This window comes from Eriocheir sinensis, chromosome 62 (assembly GCF_024679095.1).
Source record: "Eriocheir sinensis breed Jianghai 21 chromosome 62, ASM2467909v1, whole genome shotgun sequence".
Taxonomy (NCBI): domain Eukaryota; kingdom Metazoa; phylum Arthropoda; class Malacostraca; order Decapoda; family Varunidae; genus Eriocheir; species Eriocheir sinensis.
The window spans coordinates 5521697-5549378 of NC_066570.1; the positions used below are offsets into that span (position 1 = coordinate 5521697).

The 27682-nt window shown below is 42.7% G+C and overlaps 1 protein-coding gene across 2 annotated transcripts; it reads left to right on the plus strand.

Annotated features, from left to right (window-relative positions):
• The first annotated feature begins 375 nt into the window (after positions 1-375).
• Positions 376-24328, plus strand: LOC126986652 (inner centromere protein-like). Of its 2 annotated transcripts, XM_050842927.1 has the most exons (15): positions 377-562; positions 2074-2150; positions 2748-2895; positions 4070-4143; positions 5325-5470; positions 6309-8078; positions 8980-9031; positions 10031-10084; positions 11420-11551; positions 12322-12521; positions 13305-13524; positions 14230-14366; positions 15937-16081; positions 19869-20133; positions 22377-24328. In XM_050842927.1, coding segments are annotated over exons 1-15 (3624 nt in total). In that variant the 5' UTR covers positions 377-561; the 3' UTR covers positions 22580-24328. The 2 variants fall into 2 exon arrangements, with proteins under 2 accessions (XP_050698885.1, XP_050698884.1); XM_050842928.1 differs by lacking the exons at positions 19869-20133; positions 22377-24328 and adding an exon at positions 18292-18541 and having other exon boundaries at positions 376-562.
• The last annotated feature ends 3354 nt before the right edge of the window (positions 24329-27682 follow it).

A 27682-nucleotide genomic window follows, 5' to 3' on the forward strand; every position in this document is an offset into this window, starting at 1 on the left:
ACTATCAGGGTCATTATATAGAGGCCGATAACTTAACACACTTCTCTCTAGTTAGGCAGTTTAGCTAGTTTTTGATGAGCTATTGATGAATTTTTGATGCAGCGCCATAATTTGACCCTTATAATTGATCGACGCTCTAATGAGTGTTCTTCACGTTCATGGTGCAGAAGTCTTGTTACACTTTCATTATAGGCTCATAAAACTACCCATGGATATGCTAACAACACTGACGCGGAAAGTAAGTTGCGGGATTTTATATCATCTCGCTGTCACATATAATAACTTTTTATTTATTTATATATAACAGTAGCATTATACTCCATATATATGACATATTGGGCTATTATTATTGGCGTGCAGGGCCGCGGGTAAATCTCCGGCCGGGCGTTGGCAACATTGGGCGGCCGCGGCAGACCAGTTCAAATGTTGATGGCGGAGGAGCAGCGGCGCGGCGTGTTTTTAGCTTAGTGTTGCCTCCAGGGGACCGTCCCGGGGCCTCAGTCACCCCTTGTGCTGCCCCTGGCGTCTGCTCCGTGCAGGGCCGCGAAGAAGTGCTGAAAAAGTAAGTATTAAGTGATTTTCCCAGCACTCGTTTGTGGCTGCCTTCCGTCTCCCGCCTCCCTCCATTTCTCCCTCCATTCCTCCCTTTCTTGCCTCCCTTCTTCCCTCCATTCCTCCCTTCATCCCACCATTCCTCCATTCCTTTCCTCCCTTCATTCCTCTTCGTCCCTCCATTCCTCCCTTAATTTCTCTTCCTCCCTATATTCCTCCCTTTCCACCATTCCTCCCTTCCTTTCCTTCTTTCCTCCCTTTCTTCCTTTCCTCCCGTCATAAGAACATAGGGAGACTGCAAGAGGCCGAATGACCTACACAGGGCAGCTCCCTCTTTCTTACCTCCCTTTACTTTCCTCCCTTCCCTCCCTTCCCTTCCTCCCTCCATCCCCCCCATTCGTACCTCCCTCCTTCCCTCCCTTCCCTTCCTCCCTCCATCCCCCCCATTCGTACCTCCCTCCTCCCCTCCCTTCATTTCCTCCTTTCCTTCACTCACCATTTGTATATTCCATCCCTCGTCCTTACCCCCTTGCTTACTCTCCCTTGTTGTTCCTTCCTTCCTCCCTCTCTTTCCTCCCTCCCTCCCTTCACTCACACTGGCATTTGTATCTTTTCACCCCTCTTCCTCACCTCCTTGCTTACTCTCCTTTGTCCTTCCTTCCTTCATCCCTGCCTCCTTTCCTCCCTTCCTTCCTTCACTCACACCACCATTTGTATATCCTTTCACCCTGCACCCTCACCTTGCTTGCTTACTGTCCCTCTTCTTCCCTCCTCCCTTCCTTTACTTACACCAACATTTGTATACTATTCCTCCACTGGGCCCAGTCTGATTTATCCCCACTTACCTGAACTCTGCACCCTGTCACTAAGGCATGTCTTGATCCAACTCAAAACTTTTTCTTTAATCCATGTGCATTTATTTTAATCAACAGTCTTTGGTGAGATACTTTGTCATGTTTTTCTAAGGTCAAGATATACAGTATTGTGATTTTTGTCACTATTTACCACTTTGTACACCATTTTATAAAGTGCTGAAGGTTGGTTAGACAAGATTTACCATTAATGAACCCATGCTGGGAACTACTGGTAAGTTTTGACAAGCTAGTGAGCACATGGCAGCACTTGCTCGGAATAGCAGTAGAGTCTTGGGTTTACTCACCTAGTTGTCAGTTGACAGCCATGGTAATAATGGCTACAACCAGCAAGGAAGAGTGTGAGCCAGAACCTATCACTCAATGAGCTGCAGGCTGGTGGATGTCTGGCACTCTGTTTGATATCTGGTGTGGAATTTGGAAATTAATGTCAAAATGGTGGGGATTGCATATGGAAACATTAAAATTTTGAGTACTGAACAATATTGAATTACATAGGTTTTCTGTGTTGATAGTATCATAGGAGGGATTTATTTTGGATCATGCATGTGCTTCTATTTTAAGATTATGAATATTTTTATGTGAATTTTTACCATTTCATTACTAATGCTGAAATGCTGCTAATGTTTCAAAACCTTCCCTTCTCCAGTGGCTCTCCTGGAGAACCTGCGGGTTCTGTCCCTCAGGGCCGATGACATGGTCCAGGAGACGTGCAGCTCCTTTGAGGTGAGACACCTATAACAAACTATTTATTTCATGCCCAACATAAAAGTTTAATGTTTTTGGAAGAACATGTTAAAGCCAAGTGTAGGGAGTGGATTTTACATGGATATTATAGACATGGGGTATGTTATACAGACTCCATTATTATTACTTAATTGTCATTTTGATTTACTTTATTTCTACATTACTCTAGTTGTTATCTTGCTATTGCTGTTATTTTGGTTATCAGTTGAAGTTGTCATTACTTTTGTGTGTGATTCCAATAATCACAGTAAGTACTGAACTGTTTTGAAAAAGAGCTGATTATAGTATGTCTTTTGTATTGCAGCCAACACACACACACACACACACACACACACACACACACGGGAAAAGAGTTACGCTCTTTTCCCATATGTTACAACTAGGTAAATACACACACACACACACACACACTCACACATATTAGGAGTGAGGACTATCTGAGCTTGAGCTCAGGCCCTGTATACTACAAATAGGTAAATACACACACACACACACACACACACACACACACACACACACACACACACACACCTGTTACCTCATTTCTCCATGTTTTACCATCCTGCCTTACCACAGGAACACTTTCTGTGGCTAGAAGAGGTCTTGGCTGAGGCACGACGCACTCTTGCATCAGAGGATCTTGTTTTGCTACCCAAGACACCCTCAGCTGCCCCAAAAAAGTCCCGCAGAGTCATCAAAGATACTGACTCTCAAACCTCAACAGGTATGATTAAAGTATACTTGAAAGTTCCAGGGTTGTTGATTTTTTATTTAAATAAATTTTCTTGATTTTTTTTATAAATGAAAATAATTAAATGAATGTAAACCTTGATATTCTCTACATTAGTTTTAAACACTTGTTGGAGTATTCTTGTATCATATTCCATCGTCATAAGTAACGTGGTTGGCTGTTTGATCCAGTCCCAAGACTGACCAGCCAGCCACTGGCCAGCACCACACCACAACTCTGTCTAGTCTCTTAACAGTCTAACCAGATCATGTCATGTTTTGGACATGTCCTCACTGAAATTGCACAAAGAAAAATGACAGCAGCTTCAAATGAAAGTATCAGAAAAGACTGTGGATGATCCATGTATGTATGTGAAGTGATTCTTTGAAAAAAGAAAAAAAAAGTATATGTTTCAATTATTTCCTTTCCTGCCACTTCCTATAGTTGGTAACCAATTGGTAACATAGAAGAACATGTGGTTCGCGTTGTAAAATACTTTTGAAACTATCACTCTGCCTCAGCAAGATACCGTCAAAAAGGCGTCAACGTCTTGTTCTGCCCCAGGACACTAGACGGCAGAAGAGTTTTCAACTTTCTCTGTCCAGACACTCCCTCCTTACCTGCTCAAAGTTTCTCAAGGATCTTTCACCCCTCTCCCTGACATACTCCTGCACCCTATTTCTCCATTTCACTGCAGGTCGTCCTCTAACATTCCTTCCCTCTATCTCACTCACATTCACCCTCCTGGTTATCTTACTCTCCTCCATTTGCTCCACTTTAAAGTCTGTCGCTTCACTTCTTCCACCACTCCACACTATATAAATCCCTTATAACTCAGCTTTCTTTAACTGAGAACTTGATATAACTCGGAAAGACCAAAAAATATCCATTCAAAAAATCACTTTTGAATTCCAACAAATTACAGAAAAAAACACGAGGAAAAAAATAATTATTTTCTGCATTTGGCGAAGTTGTAACCACATGTGATGTGTTATGATTGATGTTCATTAATTTTTCCAAAGTCTTGCTGTTATTTTTTTTCTTGTGTGACTACAGTTGTATGTTTTAAGTTATTGAATTAATATACAGAGGTAGATTCAGTAAATTTGTGTTATTAAAATTATGCAATCTTTCTTGATTTAACGCAACATCTTCCTGGTGCTTACAGAAAATGCCGAGAACTCTCCACCCAGTAGTGAGGTTGGCTCCCCGCCCACCCGCCGGGGACGCCTCTGCTCCAAGGTGAGGACACAGCTGCCCGGGACACACATTGTTTAAGAAATGTTACTTAGCATTTCCGAGTTCCTTTCAGACTTTGATACTTTCTAATGAAGTAGTAGTTAAGTAAAATGAGTTGTTACACCAAGATAAGATATTTGGGGTTATGGACAGAGTTTTGAGGTTTAATTAAGTAAGAATAGGTATACTAGATTAAATGAAATTTGGTTTTAGACAAGACATTGGAGTCTGTTATGCTACATTTACTTTTACAACTACAAGAAAGGAAGGGGGCAGTGATGGAAAGATAGACCACAGGGTAATCAAGAAAATCATGAAAAGTAGAAATATCAGAATTCAGAATGGAGATCAAGATGGGGCTAGGTTGGAATTGTATAGGTGTGACAACCTTGACATATACCCCCTAAACATAGGCATGGAGCAATCTCAACAGGTAAGGAGATGTGAAGTAGAAATGTGTTACTTTAGGAGAGCACAGTAGCACACACTAGTCATTAACCCCTTAATGACGACGATGCTGCTGGCGTCGTATAGTTTTTACTGACGTAAGCAACGAGCACGACGCCAGCGTCGGAGAATGAGAAGCTCTCTGGAAATTAAACGGCGCGTGTAACTATGTATCTGTCGATGCGGAGTGACTAACTGGCACATCTTTTGTCCCTTAGACCAGCGGTTCCCAAACTTATCAAACCACACACCACCTCCCAGGCTGCGACTGAGTCCATGCACCCCCGCTAAGATTCGAGCAGTACTAAGGTCCCGTCGGTTTCCTTAAATTTTGTGCTGGCAAAGTATGAGGCTCTGAGCAATGGCTATTAAAATTGAACGAAAATGTACCTGGGGGGTGGATGAATGTGCTCAGAGGCTGGGTAAGTTTCAAACAAAGAAAAGACAACTCCACTGAAGCGTACAGCATACGTTAGTTTTAAAACGATGGCAGTTAATGATGTGTTTGAAATTTCAATGACAAAAAATCCTCCATTACATTATTTTTTCCTTGCGCACCCCTAGGGATCAGCTTATGCACTCGAATAGCGTGAAACTCGAGAGGGTACTGTAATTGGTTTTGTATGCCACAAGATTTTATTTTATTTATTTTTTTTTTTACCAACATAAAACTTACTTTTTCCTCAAAATATTCTCCTGCTGTTCATTATCTTCCTCCTCCCCTTCCTCCTGCCCAGCTTGCCAACCAGAAGATTCAGGAACTGACACGGTTGAGCAGGGTCAAGAAGCTGCGACGGCCATCCTCCCCCGTGACACAGGTCCCTCCCACCACCAGCCGCAGGAACAAGTTCCGCCAGGTCTCCCTGTCCCCCTCCCCCTCCAGGCAGGTTTATCTGAGTGTTGTTTTGATGTTCTGTCAGACTGGAAGGAAGACGTAGAATACGTGTCTCCATGTCCTTATGTATCGTAACAGGCAATTGTAGGACATAAGGTCAAAGATTTAGAAACACTTACTAGGACTCCATTCCTGCTAGATGATATAAAGAAAAGTTTTTTAATGACTCATTCTCTATTTTCTATTGTTTTAATGGTTTTATTGTACCATGAAATTGATGTAAAGAAAAATTTGCTCTTTCCTGTGTAAGCAAGGTAGAAAGGTCAAGACTTGAGAAACAGGAAGATACAGTTAGAGGGGAGAGATTGTCCAAAGGAGTATATCTATTCTGTCTATCCTCAATCCTAACTCTGTCACCCTGGGGTCTACACGAACTCTCCCAAAAAAGGGTGGTCACAGCATACATTCACTATTGATCCATTTTACTGGTGGCCTTCTGGTACCATTTCCATTCACATATTTCTCTCTCTCTCTCTCTCTTTTTTTACGTGCCAGCCTATAGCGCTGGTAGGTTTTCTTGAAAGGCCCAGATGGTAGTAGGCCCCAGCCCGTCATGGCGCAGGCAAGTGTTTTATAGTGACGTCATCTTTTCTTGGTTCATGCTGCCCCCCTGGAGCTCGTTCTTGTTTCCTCTAGACTCCGTGATGGGTGGTCTTCAGGACAGCATGTGGGTAGTCTTAAGCCACTCGGCGGTGACTGAAAAATCCCAGGTGGTAGCGGCGGATTCAAACCTGCGTCGTCCATCATGCAGTGAATGCAGGGCTCGCACGCTAACCACTCAGCCACCGCCTACGTTTTTTTATGCTTATTGTTTTTATTATCTCAGATCTGATGAGAAGTCCAGTGAATCGCCAGCACCAAAGTCAGTTCAGGCTACACCTCCCTCCACGAAGCGTGCTCATAGGAGTGTGAGGCTTGTGCTGGATCCTGTGGATACCAACACCCCTCCTCCGAGTGTCACTACATCCAGAAAAGAGCTTGCCTCCCCACTGAAGGATGAAGGTAGCGCTGAAAAGGAGAGCTCCCAGCAGAATAAATCCTCACCTTTATTGAAAGATAAGAACACTACTCAGATGGATGTTGCCTCTTCACAGGATCACACTTCATCTAAGAAAAGCCTTGGCTCCTCTCCACAGAAAATGAGCCTCCCAGCAAATGAAGTGGCCTGCTCACCAAAGAATAACTCCTCAGTAAGAGAAGTGAATTGCTCTCCCAAGGAAGCTAGTTCACAAGAAAAGGAGACCCCGTACCAAACTCCAATGGAAGTGAGTTCACAAGAAAAGGAGATCTCACGGCACTCTCCAAAGGAAGTGAGCTCTAAAGAAATCAGCTCTGATGTACTAAGTAACCACAATGAGACACAGAAGAGGAATGTTGAGCAAGGTGATAAGGTTGACCACTCACAGAACAGCATGAAGGGCAAAGTGGATTCCCAGACACTGCATCAGGAAGACGAGGATTTCCACCTCCACCTGGATGATAGTTACAGTGATATTCTGCCCCTGGATGATGAAGAAGCTGACGAAGGGAAAGAGAAGGAAGAAAAGGTGGAGGACATGGAAGTTGTGTGGGAGTCATCAGAAGCTAAGGACAAACCAGAGCAGGTCACTTCCCAGAACTCTCCCTCTCAAGTCACTCTGAATGCACAACCCAAACCAGGCTCACCATCCCAGGAGTGTTCTATCCAGCATTCCTCTGCACCTGCTCAGAAAGTGACAACCACAAGCCAGAAACCTGCTGTTCCACCTCCCTTTGCTCCTGCTCCCAGGGTCACACGAACCAAACAAAGGGCAGTGGATGCACAGGACGTCCCACCACCCTCAGACAGTGAACCTCATCCTCCCTCCGCTCCTGCCCCAAGAGTTAGACGCACCAAGCAAAAAACGGCAAAAATGCAGGAAGTGGAAGATATGTTGTCCACAGGCAGTACCCCACACACTCCCTCCTCCCCTGCTCCTGCCCCAAGAGTAACTCGCACCAAACAGAAAGCTGTTGCAGTTCCAGATCCTCCAGCTTTCTCAGACGGAACTGCCTCACCCACTTCCCCACGAGTTCCACACCCTAAACAGGAAGTTAAGGTACAGAATGCCCCAGTGCTCCCAGAGACCCTCGGACAACCTCCCTCTGCCCCTGCCCCAAGAATGACTCGCACTAAACAGAGAGCCATTGAAGCACAAGAAACCTTGGCCAGTGTGCCTCAGCCTGCCACTAGAGTCACACGCACCAAACAGAAGGCCAGGGAAGACCAGCAAGCCCACAGCACGAATGTCAACAAGGAAGACGAGGAAGGAGAGCAGGTCAGTGAAGACAGGGGGCTCAAGGCTAGCAGTGTAAAGGACTCTGGGGTGTTCAGCCTTGGGATAAGGAAAGAAGGCTGGAGTTCGGCAGAGTCTTTGTCATCTGGAGGCTCATGCGCCCCACCTCAGCACACCAGTTCCCCACCTCGCAGGATCACCCGCTCCAAGGTATCCAGGCTGCAGCAGGATCAACAGAGTCCAAAGGCCCTCCCCAGCATCCCCAACTTCCAGCGTGTATGTTGCTCCCCCAGGGGCACTGGGTTACCCTGTAGCCCACAAAAGGACTCTCCTGCATCTAGGTAAGTTGTTGATGTGAAGAGATTTGGAAGCAGCAATACTTATTATCATTATTATTCATATTAACATTGCCATATTGAATTGTGTTGAGGGCTGTATGACCACTGTCGTTGTGGTAACATGATGACACCCTAATCAATCAATTGCTCATCTTTGCCATTTACTCAGCAAAGTTTATGGTCATGATTCCCAACCTTAGGGTACCCAAAAATGTTTGATGGGTCACAAATGTGAATAGCAGTCCTGAAAAAAATAGTAGGGTTCTTTGTTAATGGTAAATGGCAATGGAAAGCTGTAAGCAACTTATTTAGAAAGAGGAACTCATAAAGAGTTGGTGGAGGAGAGCCAGAGTTGTAAATAGGATGAGTTATGTTGAAATGGAAAAGTTGACAGGTTGTTCTTGAAATGCCATTTTACCCTGAGAGGAAAGGTGCCAGAAAGCCAGAATGAAACAAGTACAAGCCTAAAATTAATAAAAAATAAAAGTAAATAAATAGAATGTGAAAATGAGAGGAATAAGTTTGCATTGTACCAAGGAAGGTGATAGTTCCAGATGTGTAAAGGACTGCATCACCACCATGCCACTCATATGTTGCCAGGATGGGCAGTCAAAATTTTGTTTGTTGAAAGCATGGTAAAAATGGCACCCAAAAAGGAGGCAGGGGAGGGCAGATCACCATGATTCTCCAAAATATCATGAGCATAAAATAAGAAAAGCGCTCGGAGGGTTCAGTCATTACAGCTAAGTTCAAGTATTATGTCTGCTCTACATTTGTCTGCCATAAACAAGACCATGCTCTTTATTATACTGATCAGGCTAGTCTTTATTATTATTATTATGAGGAGGAGGATCTTAAAATACACCAATAGGCAACTGCATTGTTATTGTGTCTCTTCAAACAGAAAACTGGCAGCTCATCCAAGCAGGGATGGAGTGCAGCAGCTGGCATCAGAGGTGGGTAGTTACTTTTCCTATTTAACTGATATATGTTTATTAACCCGGTAGCAACGGAGATCATGTTTCTTAATGGTTCATCCAAGCGAGAAAAATGAGAAAAAATTACCCCTCACACAAACCATTTCATAGTATATATCAAAGCATTTGTGATCAGATTATGTATCATCTATTTTGGGGGGTTTATATCATGGCACAAATTTGGCCCGTCACTGCTGTCGGGTTAACTAATATATGTATATTAATTTCGAATAATGACAAGCATAAGGTTATTATATTAATTAGTAATGGGAACATAATCATTGAAATCGCCATTAATATGAATTGGTCAAGATGTTTTGCCTAGCATGAGGATTGAAATTGTTTATTTCTTAGTGCATGTTCCTCTGCTTGCTTTTCATCACCCTAAGTACTGCTTCCCACATAATCATAGTAAGGATTTGAGGGTTGACTGAAGAGGCTAACTAGTCTCCATGCCTCACATAACAGGATTTAGTCCCTTGGGAGAGGAAACAACATTAAGGGTCATATTCCTAAACCTTTTGGCGCCCAAGCACATATATTTGACAAGGCTTTTGTAGGAGCTAGGGCCATTTCTAGGGGTACTTATATGACCCTGGTGGTAGTGTGACCCTTCTTCTTCACTATGGGCCTAAATAAACGCTCATTAGAACCTGACTGACCTCCTTTTGGCCTTTGGAAATAGTAGATGTGAGGGATGGGAGCGTCTAACAATACCAACCTAATTTTACTGTCAGCGGAGGAAGCATAGTCAAGCATAAAAAGTCACAGTACAGATTCAAAACACTTCTCAAGCACTGCCGCCCAAGATCCTGACAGGAGCCTTTCATGATCATTAGGCATTTGCTCAAAATTTTCACTTGTGTGATTGACTTTTATTTTTAAATCCTCCTCCATACCCCCTTTGCCTTATGTAGAAAATATGGCCAAAAACATGATAGTCTTTTTGTGTGTGTGACATGGAGTTGTCCATTGCAGATCTCCCACTCGCCTGTGCGTGTTGTTCGTCACTCCCCAGACAAGGCAGGAAAGGTGAGCCAACTTTGGGACACAAGCAGCTCTACTCATTCATTTTCTCTCATTTTTATCTACCTTAACCCTTAAACGGCAGGTATTGTTTTCATTGAATTTGTCCCTAGATACGGGTAAAAACAGGTGCTATTTTTTTGTTGTTTATTCACATTGATCTGGCATGTCTTTGGTTTCTAAACTTCCCTCCTACTATTTCTATCCCCCTCTCTGTACTTATATCTCCAGTTTCCTTTCCAGCTGTTCTGTCTCTGCTGTGGTAGATGGTCACTGTTCTTCCCCTAAACCTATCAACAGTGGTGTCCCTCAGGGTTCTGTCCTATCTCCCACTCTCTATTATTCATCAATGATCATCTTTCCACAACAAGCTGTCCTATCCACCCGTATGCCGTTGACTCTCCTCTGCATCATTTAACTTCTTTCAACAGAAGACCCTTCCAACAGGATTTACAAGACTCCAGACTGGAGGCTGCAGAATGCTTAATCTCAGACCTTCCTATCATTTCCAATTGGGGTAGGAGGAACCTGGTGTCCTTCAATGCCTTAAACTCAATTTCTCCACCTATCAACTCGACACAATCCTCCAAACACCTATCCCCTATTCTTTGACAACACTTAGCTATCACTTCCTACACTAAACATCCTCGGTCTATACTTAACTCAAAATCTTAACTGGAAACTTCACACCTCTTACTAAATCAGCTTCCTCGAGGTTGGGTGTTCTGTATTGTCTATGCCAGTTCTTTTCCCCCACACAAATGCTGTCCATGTACAGGGCCCTTGTCCATCCTTGTATGGAGTATGTATCTCACGTGGTGAGGGGGTTCCGCACACACACAGCCCTTTTGGACAGAGTGGAGTCTAAGGCTCTTCATCTCATCAACTCCTCTCCTCTTACTGACAGCCTCCTGCCTCTTCAATTCCACCGCAATGTTTCCTCTCTTTCTATCTTCTATCGATATTTCCATGCTGACTCCTCTTCTGAACTTGCTAACTGCATGCCTCCCCCCCTCCCATGGCCCTGCTGTACTCAACTTTCTACTCTTGCTTACCCCTATACACTCCAAATCCCTTATGCAAGAATTAACTGGCCTTTTCATTCTTTTTTCCCTTCTGCTGATAAACTCTGGAACAACTTCCCTTTATTTGTTTTTCCTCCTGCCTATGACTTGACCTCCTTCAAGAGAGGAGTGTCACACCTCTTCTCCCAAAATGGACCTCTCTTTTGGCCTCTTACTCTGTCTCTTTTTGTTGGAGCATCGTAGCATCTGCCACTTGGCCACTTGACACCTTTCCCTCTCTCTCCACCCTTGTGACCCCGTCATGTTTCCTGGCCAGGTGGTGGAGCCCAGACTGCAGATGCAAGCAGGACGCATCACCCCAAGTATTGTCTCCAGGATGCAGCCCTTCCTCACAGCCTCATCATCCTCTGCCTCCTCATCTTCTGCAGGTCACACGAGAATTATTAAGGTGAGATGAGAAAGCAGTCAAGGGCAGACAAGTAATAGTTTCATTAGAGGAAGAAGTGTGAGCATGTGGGTATGAGATGCTGCATTATTTTCCCAGCCCTGTCATATGCATCAGAGACATTGACGTGGAATGTAGTGCTGCAATCACAAAGAAGCTTGGTGGAAATGAGCTGATTAAGAGATGCATGTGGTGGTGTCAAGATGTGAAGAAGAAAGTAATGAAAATATGTATAACAGTTTTGGCGTGGGTGTGACAGTGAAGGGAGTGGATTGTGGGGTCATTGAATGGTTAACACGTTAACCGCGTATTGGGGCACCTGTTTACTGAGCAGGAGGTGTGCCTTTGTATATCAGGAAAGGTAGTTTTGGGTAAATAAGTTATGAGTTACAACTGTTGCACACAAATCTAAAATATTATTGAATTTAGAAGTTGATTTAACTATTTCCTGTGTATGTCAATATGCTTGAATAATAACATTAACCAGTGAGCAGGTACATTCCTTTTGCCCTACGCCCATGAGGTCACAGGGGCCGTCAAGTTTAGTATTATGTATTCTGAATTCTTCTCCCATGGGTTGAATTCACCACCCAGCCCTCTCATGCAACATCCCTTCCTCCCTTTTCCGTATCAGTGCCCATTCATCAAAGCTGTCAGGATGTCAGGAATATTATACTCAAAATTAATGAGTTTCCTCTTGAACCAAAACTGCACATCACAATCTTTATTCTTCTTTGATATATTAATAGCTCTTCCTGTGCCATCCCTTCCAGCGGACGATGGGGACTCCCTCTGAGAACCGACGTCCTGCCAACATTGTTTCTGGCATCACCTCCTTCATCAAGAGCCAGCCTGTGCGCCCCAACAGAGACGAACAGCGTCTGCAGGAGTTACAGAAGAAGAAGGAGCGTGAGGAGGACACACTCAAGAAAAAGGAACAACTGCTAAAGGCTAAGACAGAGGAGAGGAAAAGGTGAGCGAGAAGTGCATGGGAGGGAGGGGCGGGGGGATGTGTTATGTGAATGTAGGAGAGGGTAAGACATGCAAGAGTGTAATGGACATTTAAAGAGGGATGAAGGTGCAAGAAAAGAAGTGGAACCAGTGAGGTTTATTCTAACAGTGAAGAGCTAGATGGCTGTCTGTTGGGCAGCCGATGACAATTCATATCTCAGGTTTTAGGCTGTAACAGTTATGAGCCTTGGAGTGCTACTTCTAGTGTAACTTTTTTTCTTTTATGGCAAAAAAAAAAAAAAATTAAATTGAAGAGAAAGTTGCTTCTAAAGTCTGGAAGGAAGTAAAAAATAAGTTTCAAATTTTGACAAATGCCTGTCCACTTTCAAAGGTTTCTTGATACTTCCTCCTGCAAGGCTGTGTATCACAAGGAAGCATGTGAAAGGCTTTTCCAGGCCAGAGCAGGCATAACTTGACCCAACAGCCTGTGGACCATAGAGGGTTCCTGCACTATTTAAGCCTCTTGGTGAAGAGGTATTACACCCTACAAGTGAAGCATAATTTAAGTTTACAATATGAAAATCTAGGGAGTCCAGAATTATAATTGGATCAGACTGAATAAAGGAGGTGGCTGCTAAGAGCCCCATGGCCATTGTGGGAGAGATTGAAAGGGAATGTTTTGGGAACTTTGTCAGGGGAAGTAAAAATAGGGAACCGGCTTCAGTTTCTAGAAAAATATAGGCAGAAAATTTAGGGATAGCTATGGAGGACTGAGAGGAAGATAAAAGTGTTCCCTTCGGTTTAGGCGGAACGAGGAGCGCATGCGACGGGTTCAAGAGACAATACAGGAGCAAGAGCGACAGGCGGGGTTGGCCAAGGAGAAGCTGGAGCGTGAGCGGCGGCAGCGAGATGAACGGCAGCGCGAGGAACGGCAACGCGAGGAGGAGGAGCGGGAGCGGCGGAGACAGCTGGTCAAGAAGAAAACCGAGGAGGAGGCGAAGAAGGCGGCCAAGCTGAAGGAGATGGTAATGTATTTGTGATCATAACTGTCTTGTGTTAAGTTCGTCTATTGACCTCATAGAATAAACATAACAAAAGCTGGTGCAGGTCAAAAGCAACTGCAGCAGCAACACATGAAATATTGGTTAAGATCACACCAGCTTCTGTAATAGATGAATGGGGGTTGGACCTTCACTCAACCCATTCTAGAAACTGTATTTGGTTTCAGTGGCTAAAGGGGCTATTACACTGGGCAAATTTTCCGTGGATATTCAGTCAAACCACGATTTCCGCTGGCGTGGTTCTCATACTTCCGTGGTTTTCTGACGTGTCCATGATCTTCCAAAGCTACGGTAGATTTCACCGAAGGACGACAGTATTACTCTTCATCAGTAGCAATAACAAGAAACAAATGAGAACCACTCTAGCAAAAGTCGTGGTTTGACTGAAGATCCACGGAAAGTTTGCCCAGTGTAATGGCCCCTTAAGTAGTGGACTGGGTGCGTTATTGATGAAATTTACTGTTCTTAATTTTTTTAGTTTGGGCAAAGATTTATTTCCATCGAGACTGTGTGGTGTATGTATAGTAGGGAGACTTACTTTAATTCTGAATGCCGTGCAAACTCTGCGTCATCCTTTTTTTCTTTTGTGTCTGATTGTCATTGTGATTTACCCACATACTTCCTTCTCCTTTGTGAAGGATGAATTTATGGTTTTTCTTTGTTTGACAGCAAGAGGAGAGAAAAAGATTGGAAGAAGAGAAGAAACAAAAGTTAGAAGAGGAGAAGAGGAAGCAGAGAATCGAGGAAGAGGAGTATGCAATCAAATACCAAGCTCAAAAGAAAAAAATGGAGGAGCAAATGAAATTGTGAGTAGGTTTGGGGAAGGAGTGGTTGGCACGGTGCTGAGGCCTGCCCTGGCTGAGTGGCAAATTAGCATGTTCAACAATCTCCTGCCAAGAGCTCTTTAGCCATCTCCCCTCTACTATTACTTTCCCAAGACTTTAATTTACATCTGATTATTTTACTCACTTTTGACAATAAATCTTTGTCTGCACCATCTAACAAGCTCTTGACATGTACTTTATTTGCTTATTCTCTTGTGCATTTTACCTGGTAGCTGCAGGGATCATGTTTGTTAAAGGCCTCTCTAATTGAGAAAAATGAGAAACAATCATCACTCACGCAAACGATTTCATAATATATATCAACACATTTGTGATCAGTTTATGCATATCTACTTTGGGGGGTTTATATCATGGTAAAAATTTGGCCCATCGCTGCTACACTGTAAAGCCACAAATTTGGTCCATCGCTGCTACACTGTAAAGCCACAAATTTGGCCCATCGCTGCTACACTGTAAAGCCACAAATTTGGCCCATCGCTGCTACACTGTAAAGCCACAAATTTGGTCCATCGCTGCTACACTGTAAAGCCACAAATTTGGTCCATCGCTGCTACACTGTAAAGCCACAAATTTGGTCCATCGCTGCTACACTGTAAAGCCACAAATTTGGTCCATCGCTGCTACACTGTAAAGCCACAAATTTGGTCCATCGCTGCTACACTGTAAAGCCACAAATTTGGTCCATCGCTGCTACACTGTAAAGCCACAAATTTGGTCCATCGCTGCTACACTGTAAAGCCACAAATTTGGTCCATCGCTGCTACACTGTAAAGCCACAAATTTGGTCCATCGCTGCTACACTGTAAAGCCACAAATTTGGTCCATCGCTGCTGCCGGGTTAAGAAATAATGTGCAGAAATTATGAGTGCCATCATCTGCGTATGTGATTGCTACATGTCTTGTTATACATTTGGAAGTAAAACCTCTTGCAGGACCTTAAATACAGGTACTTTCTTGTGTGTTCTTGAGTCACTACTAAATGCTCAGGTGCTTTGGCAGGGCACAAGATATTTTAATGTTGGAAAGTAGTTTATCTCTGTTGGAAATTGAAAGTCAGTGCTTGATTCTTGGTTATATTCAGGTGGTTGTCTTACTGCTCTTTTTTTCTGACTAAAATTTTATTGGTGGAAAACCAAGTATGGTAGTTGTCCAATGGTGGATACAAAGAGATTCATGGTAGGAAGACAGAACTGGGGATTGCCATTTATAATTGGAGGGAACAGTTAAGGATCTGGAGTTGAGGAGAAAGTCAGATAGGGAGAGGTGGAGTCTCATAAATAGTGAATTCAATTATTCCATTTCAACTGTCACAAGAATTGATAAGGAAAATGGAGAAGGTTGGTAACATTAAATTTTTGCACATAAAGCGAAGCAAAAATATGTGAAAAGTAATGGAGCTGATTCCAAGTATCTTCAAACATTCTGGTATGCTTAAGCCTCACTCTGGAGGGAAGGGAATATAGAACATTTTAATAACAATGTAAAATGAAAAGAGAAAATTACAATTGCATGTTGTCCATCCCAAATACAGGAAGATGACCGTGTCACAGATGATGAAGAAGAAGTACGAGGTAGAACAACCCAAGCCAAAGGAAGCCTTGCCTGTCAGTAAGCAGAATGAGCAGCAGGCGCCAAAGCAGAATGAGCAGCAGGCGCCAAAGCAACAGGAAGCCAAGGTAAGAAAGAGACACAAGAGGAATAGAGATGGAAGTTTGGTGTGGTCCGTTTGCATTTCATGGGAATTTAATATACATAAATTTATAATAATCCTCCATTTATTTCACTATTTACATATGGAAAAAAAACCACTAATTGCTGCATTTTCTTATAGTTTCTCAAAGCGTGGTTATGAACAGCTAGGATCCCACGGCCATAGCAAGGGCAGGTGGGTTGTAAGCCTACTCTAGTCAATCAACTTTAATGACACTGGAAAAAGATATGAGGCAAAAGAATGTCACATTATATGACATGATTAAAGTAACAATTCATTACAGTGTATAGTAAATGAATAAACTTCATAATCCCAACTTCATCATCATCATCATTTCATCGGCATATCCGAGGATGCACGTACTGCGTCCTGGCTCACTTTAGCCAATATACGAGTTTCTTTATCTCTATATTTATGCTTACATCGCAAAATTATCAATTAATTTATGTTTCTTTATGTGCCCCATTTAATTCTGGATGTTTTCATGTATAATACATGATGATTATGTTGAGTTTATGGCTGAAAACTTGTTATATTCAATAGCGACATTTGAAATTTGGCATGCGCGGTGATCCCGGATACGGCACGGGGCGCAGTTTTGGCCCGGATGTAGTGAAGGGGTTAAGTATATCATACCATGCAAACTGCTTACTAATGAATGCTTCTTTCTGTAAAAATCTGATGATAAAAATATGAAATGGGTATAAACACTGGATAATAACTGCAAGCAGCCGTTCAATTGATGAACATAAATAAACAGATCTTGTCGGTGGTAGAGCTGGGCAGGTACCAGTACTGGTAGTGGTACTAACAGTACCAGGTATATGACACGGTAGTGGTACCAGAGTGCTCGGTACCAGCATTGGTGGGCACTGACAGGTCATGACATGATACAGGCATACACATGAGTGTATGATAACTTGTCAGTATTAAGAATACTGAATACTGCACTGGCTGTACCCACTTCTACTGGTACTGAGCAATCTGGTACCATTACTGTATTGTATAGGCAGCACTGTTAGTACCAGCACCAGTGCAGGTACCACCGCATCCCTGCCACCAACAGGGCTGTTTATCAGCTGAACAGCTGCTTGCAGTTATGATCCAGTGTTTATACCCATTTAATATTCTTATCACCCGATTTTTATATAAAGAAGCATTCATTAGGGAGGCGGTGGCTGAGTGGATAGCGTGACGGCGCTGCGTCCAGGATGACGCGGGTTTGCGTCACAAGCTGGGATTTTTCAGTCACTGCTGAGTGGCCTAAGACTACCCACATGGTGTCCAGAAGACCAGCTATCAACCCGGACTCTAGATTCTGTGAACAAAGATGAGCTTCGGGGGACAGCATGAGCCAATGCAAGATGCTGCCACTATAAACACTTGCCTGTACCACAACGGGCTGGGGCTGACCATCAGGCCCTATGCAGAAAGCCTACTGGTGCCACAGGCAAAGACATAAAAAATAATAATAGTAATAATAATCCCCCCGTTCTGGCCTATAGCGCTGGAAGGCTTTCTTTAGGGGCCTGGTGGTCGGCCCAAGCCCGTCATTGTGCAGGCAAGTGTTTGTAGTGCCGCCATCAATTCATGGCCCCCAGAGCTCATTCTTGATTCACTTGGACAGTTCCTCTAGAGTTCAGGTTGATATGTGGTCTTCAGGACAGCACGTGGGTAGTCTTAAGCCACTGGACGGTTACTAAAAAATCTCAGGTGGTAGCAGCAGCTTCGAACCTACATCGTCCAGAACCCGGCAAACGTGGGACCTGCACACTAACCACTCAGCCACTGCCTCTCTTTGTATGGAGTGATATACTCAAATACTTGAAGTTGAAAAAGATAATGGCAGAAAGTCTTTGCATCTCTTCCTTATACATGCAGTGATTGTCAAGTTTATGGGGTCACATTGTACCTTCTGATCAGGTCAAGGAAACTTATCATAACAGTATCCTTGCTTCGAGTAGTGTAAGGTGAGGCTGATGTGGCCATGTGAGGGGCTGCAGCTGGCGTGGCTGTGGAGTATGGCAACCTTCCCGTCAGCTGAGGCTAGAGACTGCCGCTTGTCTCTTTAATGTTATCTTTTTTATTACAACTGTGGCCGTGGTGGCAACTAGTTATATTTTATACTTGGAATTTATTGATGGAACCCGTGATTGAGCCGCATTGGATTTGCAGCAGCGGCATCCACCAGTGTCTCCGAGGTCTGTCTGGATGCTGACACACTGAGGTTCACGGCTGTTGCTTCACACTGCCTTGTCTCCATGTGCCAGAGAGCAAGGCAAGACTGGTCATAGGGAGGGTAGCCTGCACCAGCCGTGGTTCAAGTGTATAGAAGCGCATCGGGTTAGTTCAAGGATTATCATCGGCTCCCTGCCCGCATCGCACAGCCTGACTCTATACATCCACATTAAATAAATCAGATGATCTGTACATTTTGTGTTTTTGTGGTAGTGTTGCACCTCACTTGCTCTACTTAACTGTGAATTATGCTGTGTTCACATGGGTTTGTGCATCCCAGTCTTAACCCGGTAGCAGCGACGGGCCAAATTTGGGGCTTTATCGTGTAGCAGCGACGGGCCAAATTTGTGGCTTTACCGTGTAGCAGCGACGGGCCAAATTTGGGGCTTTACCGTGTAGCAGCGATGGGCCAAATTTGGGGCTTTACCGTGTAGCAGCGACGGGCCAAATTTGTGGCTTTACCGTGTAGCAGCGACGGGCCAAATTTGTGGCTTTACCGTGTAGCAGCGACGGGCCAAATTTGTGGCTTTACCGTGTAGCAGCGATGGGCCAAATTTGTGCCATGATATAAACCCCAAAAATGGATGATACATAAACTGATCACAAATGCTTTGATATATATTATGAAATGGTTTGTGTGAGGGATGATTTTTTCTCATTTTTCTCGCTTAGAGGGACCATTAAGAAACATGATCCCCGCTGCTACTGGGTTAATGTCAAACTATTTTCAAAAGCTAAAAAGAATCCCTTATTAAAAAATCAATCCCCTTCCCTGATGGTTTACTGGAAAGTACTGTTGAGATTTTTTCATTAATATTGGTATGAAGATAGTTCCAAATTTTTTTGTTTTACCCCCAAAAATTGTGAGTAGAAAGATTATGGATCGAATGACCTGAAACTTAGCTGCACTTATTCTGTCATTGGGAAACATGAAATTATAACAATCCAAAAAATAAATGATAAGTGAAAAATCCTGCATGATAGCCATTAAGGCCTGAATTACACCCTGGCTTAAGGAGAGCGTCCATCGTTATTCTATTTAAAAAAAAAAAAAAAAAACGGGAAAAAATCACGTCTTTGTACACGCCTCGGCTAGCTTGTGGCAAAATATTATGAAGAAATAAGTAAAAATGACAGTTATGGCTGAATCCTGCCACTATGTATCGACGTATAGGTCTGAAAGTAAGCGTATATTACTTCACCATAAGCATACATTTCACATGAATATAATCAGGATCATGCGCTAATAATTTAAGAAACGGAACAAATGCTAAGTATAACCTCATTTTATTTAGCATAGACCTTCAATGACTGGATGAGTACAGAGTGAATTGGCAAATCTATTAAAGTTTGGGAAGGACTGCATGATTTATACATTGTGACTGATGAGTATGAAGATTTTACAATGTAGGGGATTTTGCAAGGGAGAGAATGCACTGTTGAGATGTAGGTAACATTAACAGGATTTATATGTGACCCCCACTAACAAGCTCTCCTTGCTTCCAACACCACAGACTGTCATGAGCACCTACAAGGAGACTGGGGCTCTCAACACTACCTACACCTCCTCCACCAAGACCAAGGAAAACAGTGGCGGTCTCAACTCCACGTACACAAAGCCAGCAGCTGATGCAAGGGTTGATAGCTACGAGATGACTCCACTCCAGCCCAAGAGGGTCTCCAGCTCCCTCAACAACTATGATATTAATGATATTCAGAGTGATGATTCAACAGATGATGACGCCTCTCCCAAGAAAAAGATTCCACAATGGGCCATGAGTGAGTATTTGCTTTCATATCGATGAAGAATCCACTTCAGACAGGGATGGACTTTTTACTTGGGAAAGCAGCATGTTTTAAACTGAATTCTTGCTGTAATTAGGTCTTGTCATGATCAGTGATATATTAAGACTGGAGTTAACCCTTTCCATCTGTGACACAAACATCAGCGTCACAGTATGGAAAGGGACAAGAGGAAATGGAAGAGGATTAATCATCTTCTAAACTTCTCAATCCTCCTCTAAATTCCTCTTAATCCTCTTTCATTTCCCCTTAAGAGGATTAAGAGGAAATGGAAGAGGTTGAGAAAAGGGCAGTAGAGAGGTAGAAGATGACCTGAGTACCAGATATAAATGTTAGGTCACAACAGTAGAAATCTTGAAATATGGAAGAAACTGAATAGGGGATTGGATGCTCCTGTTATGTAGCCTATCTTGGAAACGGAATGGGGTATCAGAAGACCAGAGGAACGCTATGACTGGTCCACTAAACAGAGTGGAAGAAGGATGAATGCAGCATTTTCAAGGTGCAAGTCTATTCAGTGTGTCAGAAGAGGTCCGGAGGTACATGGAAGGGTTCTGATGGAGTGAGTGGTTGGATTAACTGAGGGAATAAATGAGTGAGAAGAATTTAAAAAGAAGGAAGATTTGTTTTGAAAAAGGAGAGTTTAGAAAGGAAATATTTGTGTAACAGATTTATAACCTCAAAATAACAACTAAGAGCTATCACTTAGGAAGAATGCCGCATACTGCAGTCGTGGATTTTCAAAAGGATGTAACAGGCCGGACAGTTTGACCTTGTGATATGCTCTTAACCCGGTAGCATCGACGGGCCAAATTTGTGGCTTTACCTTGTAGCAGCGACGGGCCAAATTTGTGCCATGATATAAACCCCCCAAAGTAGATGATGCATAAACTGATCACAAATGCTTTGATATATATTATGAAATGGTTTGTGTGAGGGATGATTTTTTCTCATTTTTCTCGCTTAGAGGGACCATCAAGAAACATGATCCCCGCTGCTACTGGGTTAAAGTTCAAGGTGTAGGTGGTCACTTGAAGGGATAAAATCTTGTCATTATAGGCATTAGCTTGTGTGCATATTGATGGAAACGTTGGCAAGAGCATTAGTGTGGGTGTAGTCATGTGACGGGATATATGCTGCTGCCTTGCCTCAATCTATGCAGGTTAAATATAGATGGTTTTGTTTAAGATAAAAGCAAGGGTGGGAGGTGGAGGTGCAAACCTGAATTTAAATGAGTACAGCAGTCCATAAAAGTGGGTGGGTGGCACTGGCCTGTTGGCAGGGAGTGGAGATAAAAAAAAACTCTTGCAATTTTGAGATATATTTGTTGGGTACACAAAGGAAGGTGTTTGATAGCATTCTACTTATCAAGAGAATATACAATCTACTACGGACAAAATTTGGGTGGAGCCATGAGGGTTTAGGGTAAATTTTTAAAGTTAGGATGATTGCTGAGAGAATAAGAACATAAGAACGTAGGAGTCTGCAAGAGGCTGGTAGGCCTGTACAAGGCAGCCCCTTTGAACCTAAGCTCCCTTGTATCTAACCCCACCTAATATCACTGTCCATGAATTTATCTAATCTATTTTTTAATGTGACAATTGTATTTGCACTCACCACATGACTGCTAAGCCTATTCCACTCATCCACCACTCTGTTAGTAAACCAATTTTTGCCTGTGTCCCTGTTGAATCTGAATTTATCCAGTTTAAACCCATTACTTCGTGTCCTACCCGGTTCTCTTACCAACAAAACCTTATGAATATCCCCTTATTAAAGCCCTTCATCCATGCTTGTCAATGGGAGGGGAGTGGGTGCCATATTTAAAAATGTGAAACAACAAAAACAAAAACAAACAAACAAAACAACATCAGCAGCAGAATATTCAACTGTACCAGTGAGGATGTAATGTGAGGCACCTGTGGGATGAAATAGAGTTTACAGCAAGAGCAATAAGAATATGTTGAAAACGTTTGGTGCGGCTGGCCGAGGTAAAGGAATGAGTAATGGAGTGTTAGGTGTCAAGTGTAACACAAAGGGGTGGATTGGTCACCTGGTGTGAGCTGAGTTCATAAAGTGTGTAGCATTGTATTAGTGTATTACATGACAACCTCTCCACTCCCCCAAGCAGAACAGTGGTAGTTAAGAGAGAACGCTAAATGCAGTGAATAGAATATTGTCAACAAATGATTTACATAATCATCCTTGTTACCCCACAGAGACACAGCTACAAGCAGCTGTACTGCAGCAAGAGCACTACCCTCCTGCACTGGATGGGATTTTTCCACCCAATACTCTTCTCATCTTGCCGGATCTCACGCGGATCTTCCCCAAACAGAAGCGTCGGTTCAGGAAGCGGACCTCAAGTGCTCAGTGGGGGACGCCCCCCGCCAAAGTGTTCCGTACCATCGCCTACACCTAAAAGTAGCACCGTCACAGTTTAGCGGTGATCTCTGAGACATGCTGGTTACCAGGGGCAACACAACCAGTGTGTTTTTCTGGTGGGAAGCAGTGCCTGGAATGTGGGAAGATGTGGTTTACAAGGTTGTTATGTGCCTATGATTTTGTTATCTGATGAGGCTTTCATCGTGGAGGTCAAAGTCTTAAACTGGAACTGTCAAACATTTAGATGATGAAATGGCTTCTTCCTTTGCTCTCATATTCTTTGTTTATACCTCATTTCCTCTTCTTGCTCATGTGCTGAATTTGCAATGAGCAGTTTTCCTTTACTGGCTGAAGCCTTGGTTCAGCGTAGGGCTTTGGTGACCCTCATTGAAGGAAGGACATGTAATATTGATAATGAAGGTCCTGCTTCCCTTGCACGAGGGACAATCTTCCCTTCAGAGTGGTTGGACACAAAACAACCTACAAACAAAAGAAAAAGTTTTATTTAAGAAAAAACTGTGGAAATATTTTGTCATTTTTTTTCTCATATTTTCAGGAGGGTGTTTTTTAAATGTATTTTATGCAAGAAATAGAACATGCAAAAATATCTTGCTACAAAATCTCAGCATCAATATTTAAATGTTTATGTAAGAAAAATATTTATTGCTAAACTAAAGTTCTGATACTGCTGTATCTGCTGTTTTGGGTGGGTTGACAAACAATATATTGTAGATTTAGTCGACAAAGTTTCTCAGTCCTTGATGATGTTCAGGGTTAAAGTGTTAAGTGAACCAGAAAACTTTATGGGCTGATGCTGTACTAAAACTGTTTTATCAAGGCAGTTTGGGTGCAATTGGTCTAAGACTGTAAAGGTAAAGTTGGGGCTGTATGCTATAGCTGATGTGGCCTTGCTGCTCATTTCTGTCCCCTTGGCCTTTGAGCCTGTGGTGGGTGAGAACTCATTACCCTGGGACACAGGGTCAGTGCACTATTTGGGTTGCCTCAGTTCACCTTACCCAGGTTTTCCCAGGTAACCACTTAGTGGCCAGCCTGAAACCGAGAATGAAGAGCTGGGCACACCCAGGCTGGGATTTATGCCCAGGCCCACAGATTCATATCCAGGCATGCTGACCACTGGATCAGGAGGAGAATGTGGATATTGCCAAATCTTTAATTCTCAACAACAAACTTCTTATTTTTAGGTATTTACTACTTAATATGAATTTAAAATATTCGATGGACTTAATTTAAAATGAGCCTACAGATTTTTTTTTAATGATTCACTTTTTGATAGTTATCTTATATAAATCCTATAAGACTAGGCAACATTGCAACAGGACAAGTGGTGTGACACGAGGTAGCCATGCTGGTCATACCCGGTCATAGAACATGTTGACTGTTTTCCATTTCCCAGACACGTAGATATGGCAGAACCACAAACAGTCCAAGGCAGTCACATCCAAACAGCCTTCATAAAATGGTTTTAGTATAGTATTATTGCATGTGGCACACTACCCAGAAGCCAACCCTACCCACCAGCTTGTTTCTGTGAGACAATCCCAGGTGGAGGAGGCCAAGGAGAGTTTGTGGCTTGAGTAAGGTGATAGATCCTGCCATGGGGTAGGATGGGACCGCTATCTTGCATGGAGACTTGCCTGGAGGAACCCCGGGTTAGGTGTTGTAGGATGGATAAGGTGTGTTCCCCTGGCATTTGCCCATAGTGATTGATTATTACTACTGTTAAAAAAGTAAAGATCATATAACCAACACCATGTTCATTATTTCCTTGCACAACTTGAGGGATGGAAATGGCCTGAGACTGACAGACAGGTTAGGGGTCTGTGATATTTGGTTCAACAACAGTCAAAAGATCATCTTCAGCCATTAGTAGTTCACTGCAGGACGAGGGTCTTTCCCAATGTTCTCTACTTATTTGGATCTGAAGTTAGTGTACTCCATCCTGCTTCTTCAAAGGCTCTAATTTCATTCCTCCATGTGGTCCTCAGTCTGTCCTGACCTCTACAATTTCTGGGTTGCCACTGTTACTTCGGTTGTCCATCTGTTATCAGTTCTTTGTATGAAATGACTCACACAAGTCCATTTTTTAGTCTTGATAGTCATGAAAATGTCTTCAACCTTGTCTGCTCTCTAATCCATAATGCTCGCCTCAGTGCTACACCCAGCATTTTCTCTCCATTTCTTTTCATTTGCTTATCTCGCTCCCTAAATATTTTGTGAGGCACCTGCTTTCTAAACTGTATGTTAGGACTAGCACGAGTCATTGATTGTAGAATTTTCTCTTCATTATTATGTCTACCAAAAGCACTCCATCCCACTTTTTTTATTTTTTTATTTATTATTGTTATTTATTTATTTATTTATTTATTTTTTTTTTTTTTGTGTGTGTGTGTGTGTGGTCTGTGTTTACTCTGTTATTTCTAGGCAAGTGTATGGTGGATGAGTGGAATAGGCTGAGCAGCCATGTGGTGAGTTCCAATACAATTGTCACATTCAAAAATAGATTAGATAAATTCATAGACAGTGATATTAGGTGGGGCTAGATTCACAGGAGCTTAAGTTCAAAGGAGCTGCCTTGTACAGGCCTACCGACCTTTTGCAGACTCCTACGTTCTTATGTTCTACTCTTAAGTTACATTCAGCTTCAGACTTACTTTCAGTCTGTAAAGTTCTTCAATCTTTTGTTGCGTTTTCCTCAGACTCGCTTAGTAAGACTACATCATCTGTGATTACAGGGCTAAGGTATTCACCAATTATCTCCATTCCCATGTTGTCCCACTCTAGTGCATCTAAGCAAGCCATGAATAATTTTGGTGATATTTTGTCACCTTGCCTAGTGACTTTCACAACAGATTTTCTAGCAGAAAATCCCTATTGAAGAAAACTTAACGTCAGGATTTTTTTTTCAGTTACATAATCAGCGCACAGTAAAAACTGCTATGCAAATTAAGATAAAAAGCTGCACTTTGACTAATGTACTTGTGGCATGATAGAGGTGCCATTGCAAAGGCAAATTGGAGACAACATTTCAACCCAACAGTGTTGATGCAAAGGTGTTATTAGCCCACACACCATTGAGAGCCTGACAGGACAAACCAAGCCAGGAGTGTATGAAGGAACATACAGGAGGACGCAATAACTACCCTGTATGTGACGCGTGTGTTACAGTCAGTGCTTCAAAAATACCCATTAGTACACCAACCATATTGACAGTACGTACAGCGCCACGAAACAAAGGACCAGATAATGAACAGGCGAGGCAACATGGATATGCATTTACCTCAAGGGCGGAGTAACGTTGTGCTAAGTAATGGACTCAAGGCTCATATCCAAGCTGATTTGTAACATATATACGAACAGCAAATTTGGAACGTTAGGAAAATTCACATGGTCAGCAGATCAAGCTACATTAACTTAAACCTAAAAAGACCACCAAGAGAAGAAAAAGAAAAAAAAACTTCAAATTATCTTGGCAGCCATCACAAAGGCTAAGAAGACAGGTGGGAAATGGATTGTGCCAGACCTGTTGAGGATGGGAAGAATGTGCTTGAATGGAGAACAACAAGCAGAAACGGAGGGGTTTGAGTGGATTGTAAAGAAAGAGTGGAAAAATGTGATAATGAAAGATGAGGGACTGAGCAAGTGGAAGAGTGAGATGGATAGGACATTGAACCACAAGGAGGAAAGGCCCCAGAGCATGAAGGAAGCCTGGGAGGTGACCTTTTCTGAGCTTGAGGACTGTATGGATGAGACTTGCCTAGGGTGGGGTCGTATTACAAGACATCATCGCCCAAGAACACTTATTTGACAAGGCTTTCTTAGGAGTTTGGGGCATTTCCAGGAGTAGTTTCATGACCCTGGTGGTAGTTTGACCCTTCTTCTGTACCATGAACCTGAAGAAACACTCATTAGAACCCAACTGACCCCTTCTTTGACTTTTAGAAATTGTTGAAATGAGAAGCGAGTGTCATAATATCAACCCCAGTCCACCACTTCCACCCAGAGACCAAAGAACAGTCAAAGCAGTGGAAGATCAAATCAAATCGAAACCAAAATCGCGGGTGACCTGATCAGTTCTCTCGTCTGTAAATCAAAGAGAAAAGAAGTTAAGGCAATGGAATTTGTCATGTGGGGTTCAATGGAGTTGCTAATCATGCCAACCGGGGTTAGGCTCACAACTTTTCAGTCACCCCTCGTATACATATATGCTCTTGAGTCTCGCAGGAAAATGTGTTAAATGAGTGATATAGATGTGGATGAGATATGGATGAGTATGTGCTGGGATGTGAGAAATTTGGTAGAGAGAACAAGAATGATGGAAGTGTTTCTGAGTGAGATGGGACGTGAATTGAATGTATATGTTGCAGGTGTTTCTGAGTGAGATGGGACGTGAATTGAACGCATATGTTAACAGTTATATAGTTGTTACAGAGGTGTGGATGAGATTATGGAGAATGTGCTGGAATGTGAGAAGTTTGGTAGAGAGAACAAGAATGATGCAAGTGTTTCTGAATGAGATGGGACGTGAATTGAATGTATATGTTAACAGTTATGGAGTTGTTATAGAAGTGTGGATGAGATTATGGAGAATGTGCTGGAATGTGAGAAATATGGTAGAGAGAACAAGAATGATGGAAGTGTTTCTGAGTGAGATGGGACGTGAATTGAATGTATATGTTAACAGTTATGGAGTTGTTACAGAGGTGTGGATGAGATTATGGAGCATGTGATTGAATGTGATTAGTATGGCAGAGAGAACGAATTTAAATGATGCAATTGTGTTTCTGAGTGAGATGGGATGTGAAATGAACGTATGTGTTAACAATTATAGAGTACACAGGTTAGACATTTATGGCTTGAGGGGGAAAAATAATATAATACAATGTGTGATTAATTGTTGAGAGGACTGGAAGAGAATATAGATAGTGCTGGGGCTGAGTGGAAACATGAATTAAAGGACGAATGATTGAGATAATAGCATCTCCTCTCATGTACGTAGAATATTACTCTGTATGATTTATGTTTATGTATCACAGGGGAGGTTAGATTAGGCTAGGACAAACTATTACTACTACTACTACAGGGGATGCCGTTATAAAAGCCCATCAAGTGAGAAATCTCC

Coding starts and splice junctions, on each gene's coding strand:
- LOC126986652 (XM_050842927.1), top strand. Junction 8,079..8,979: donor AAGGACTCTCCTGCATCTAG/GTAAGTTGTTGA, acceptor CTCTTCAAACAG/AAAACTGGCAGCTCATCCAA. Junction 14,367..15,936: donor ATGGAGGAGCAAATGAAATT/GTGAGTAGGTTT, acceptor TCCCAAATACAG/GAAGATGACCGTGTCACAGA.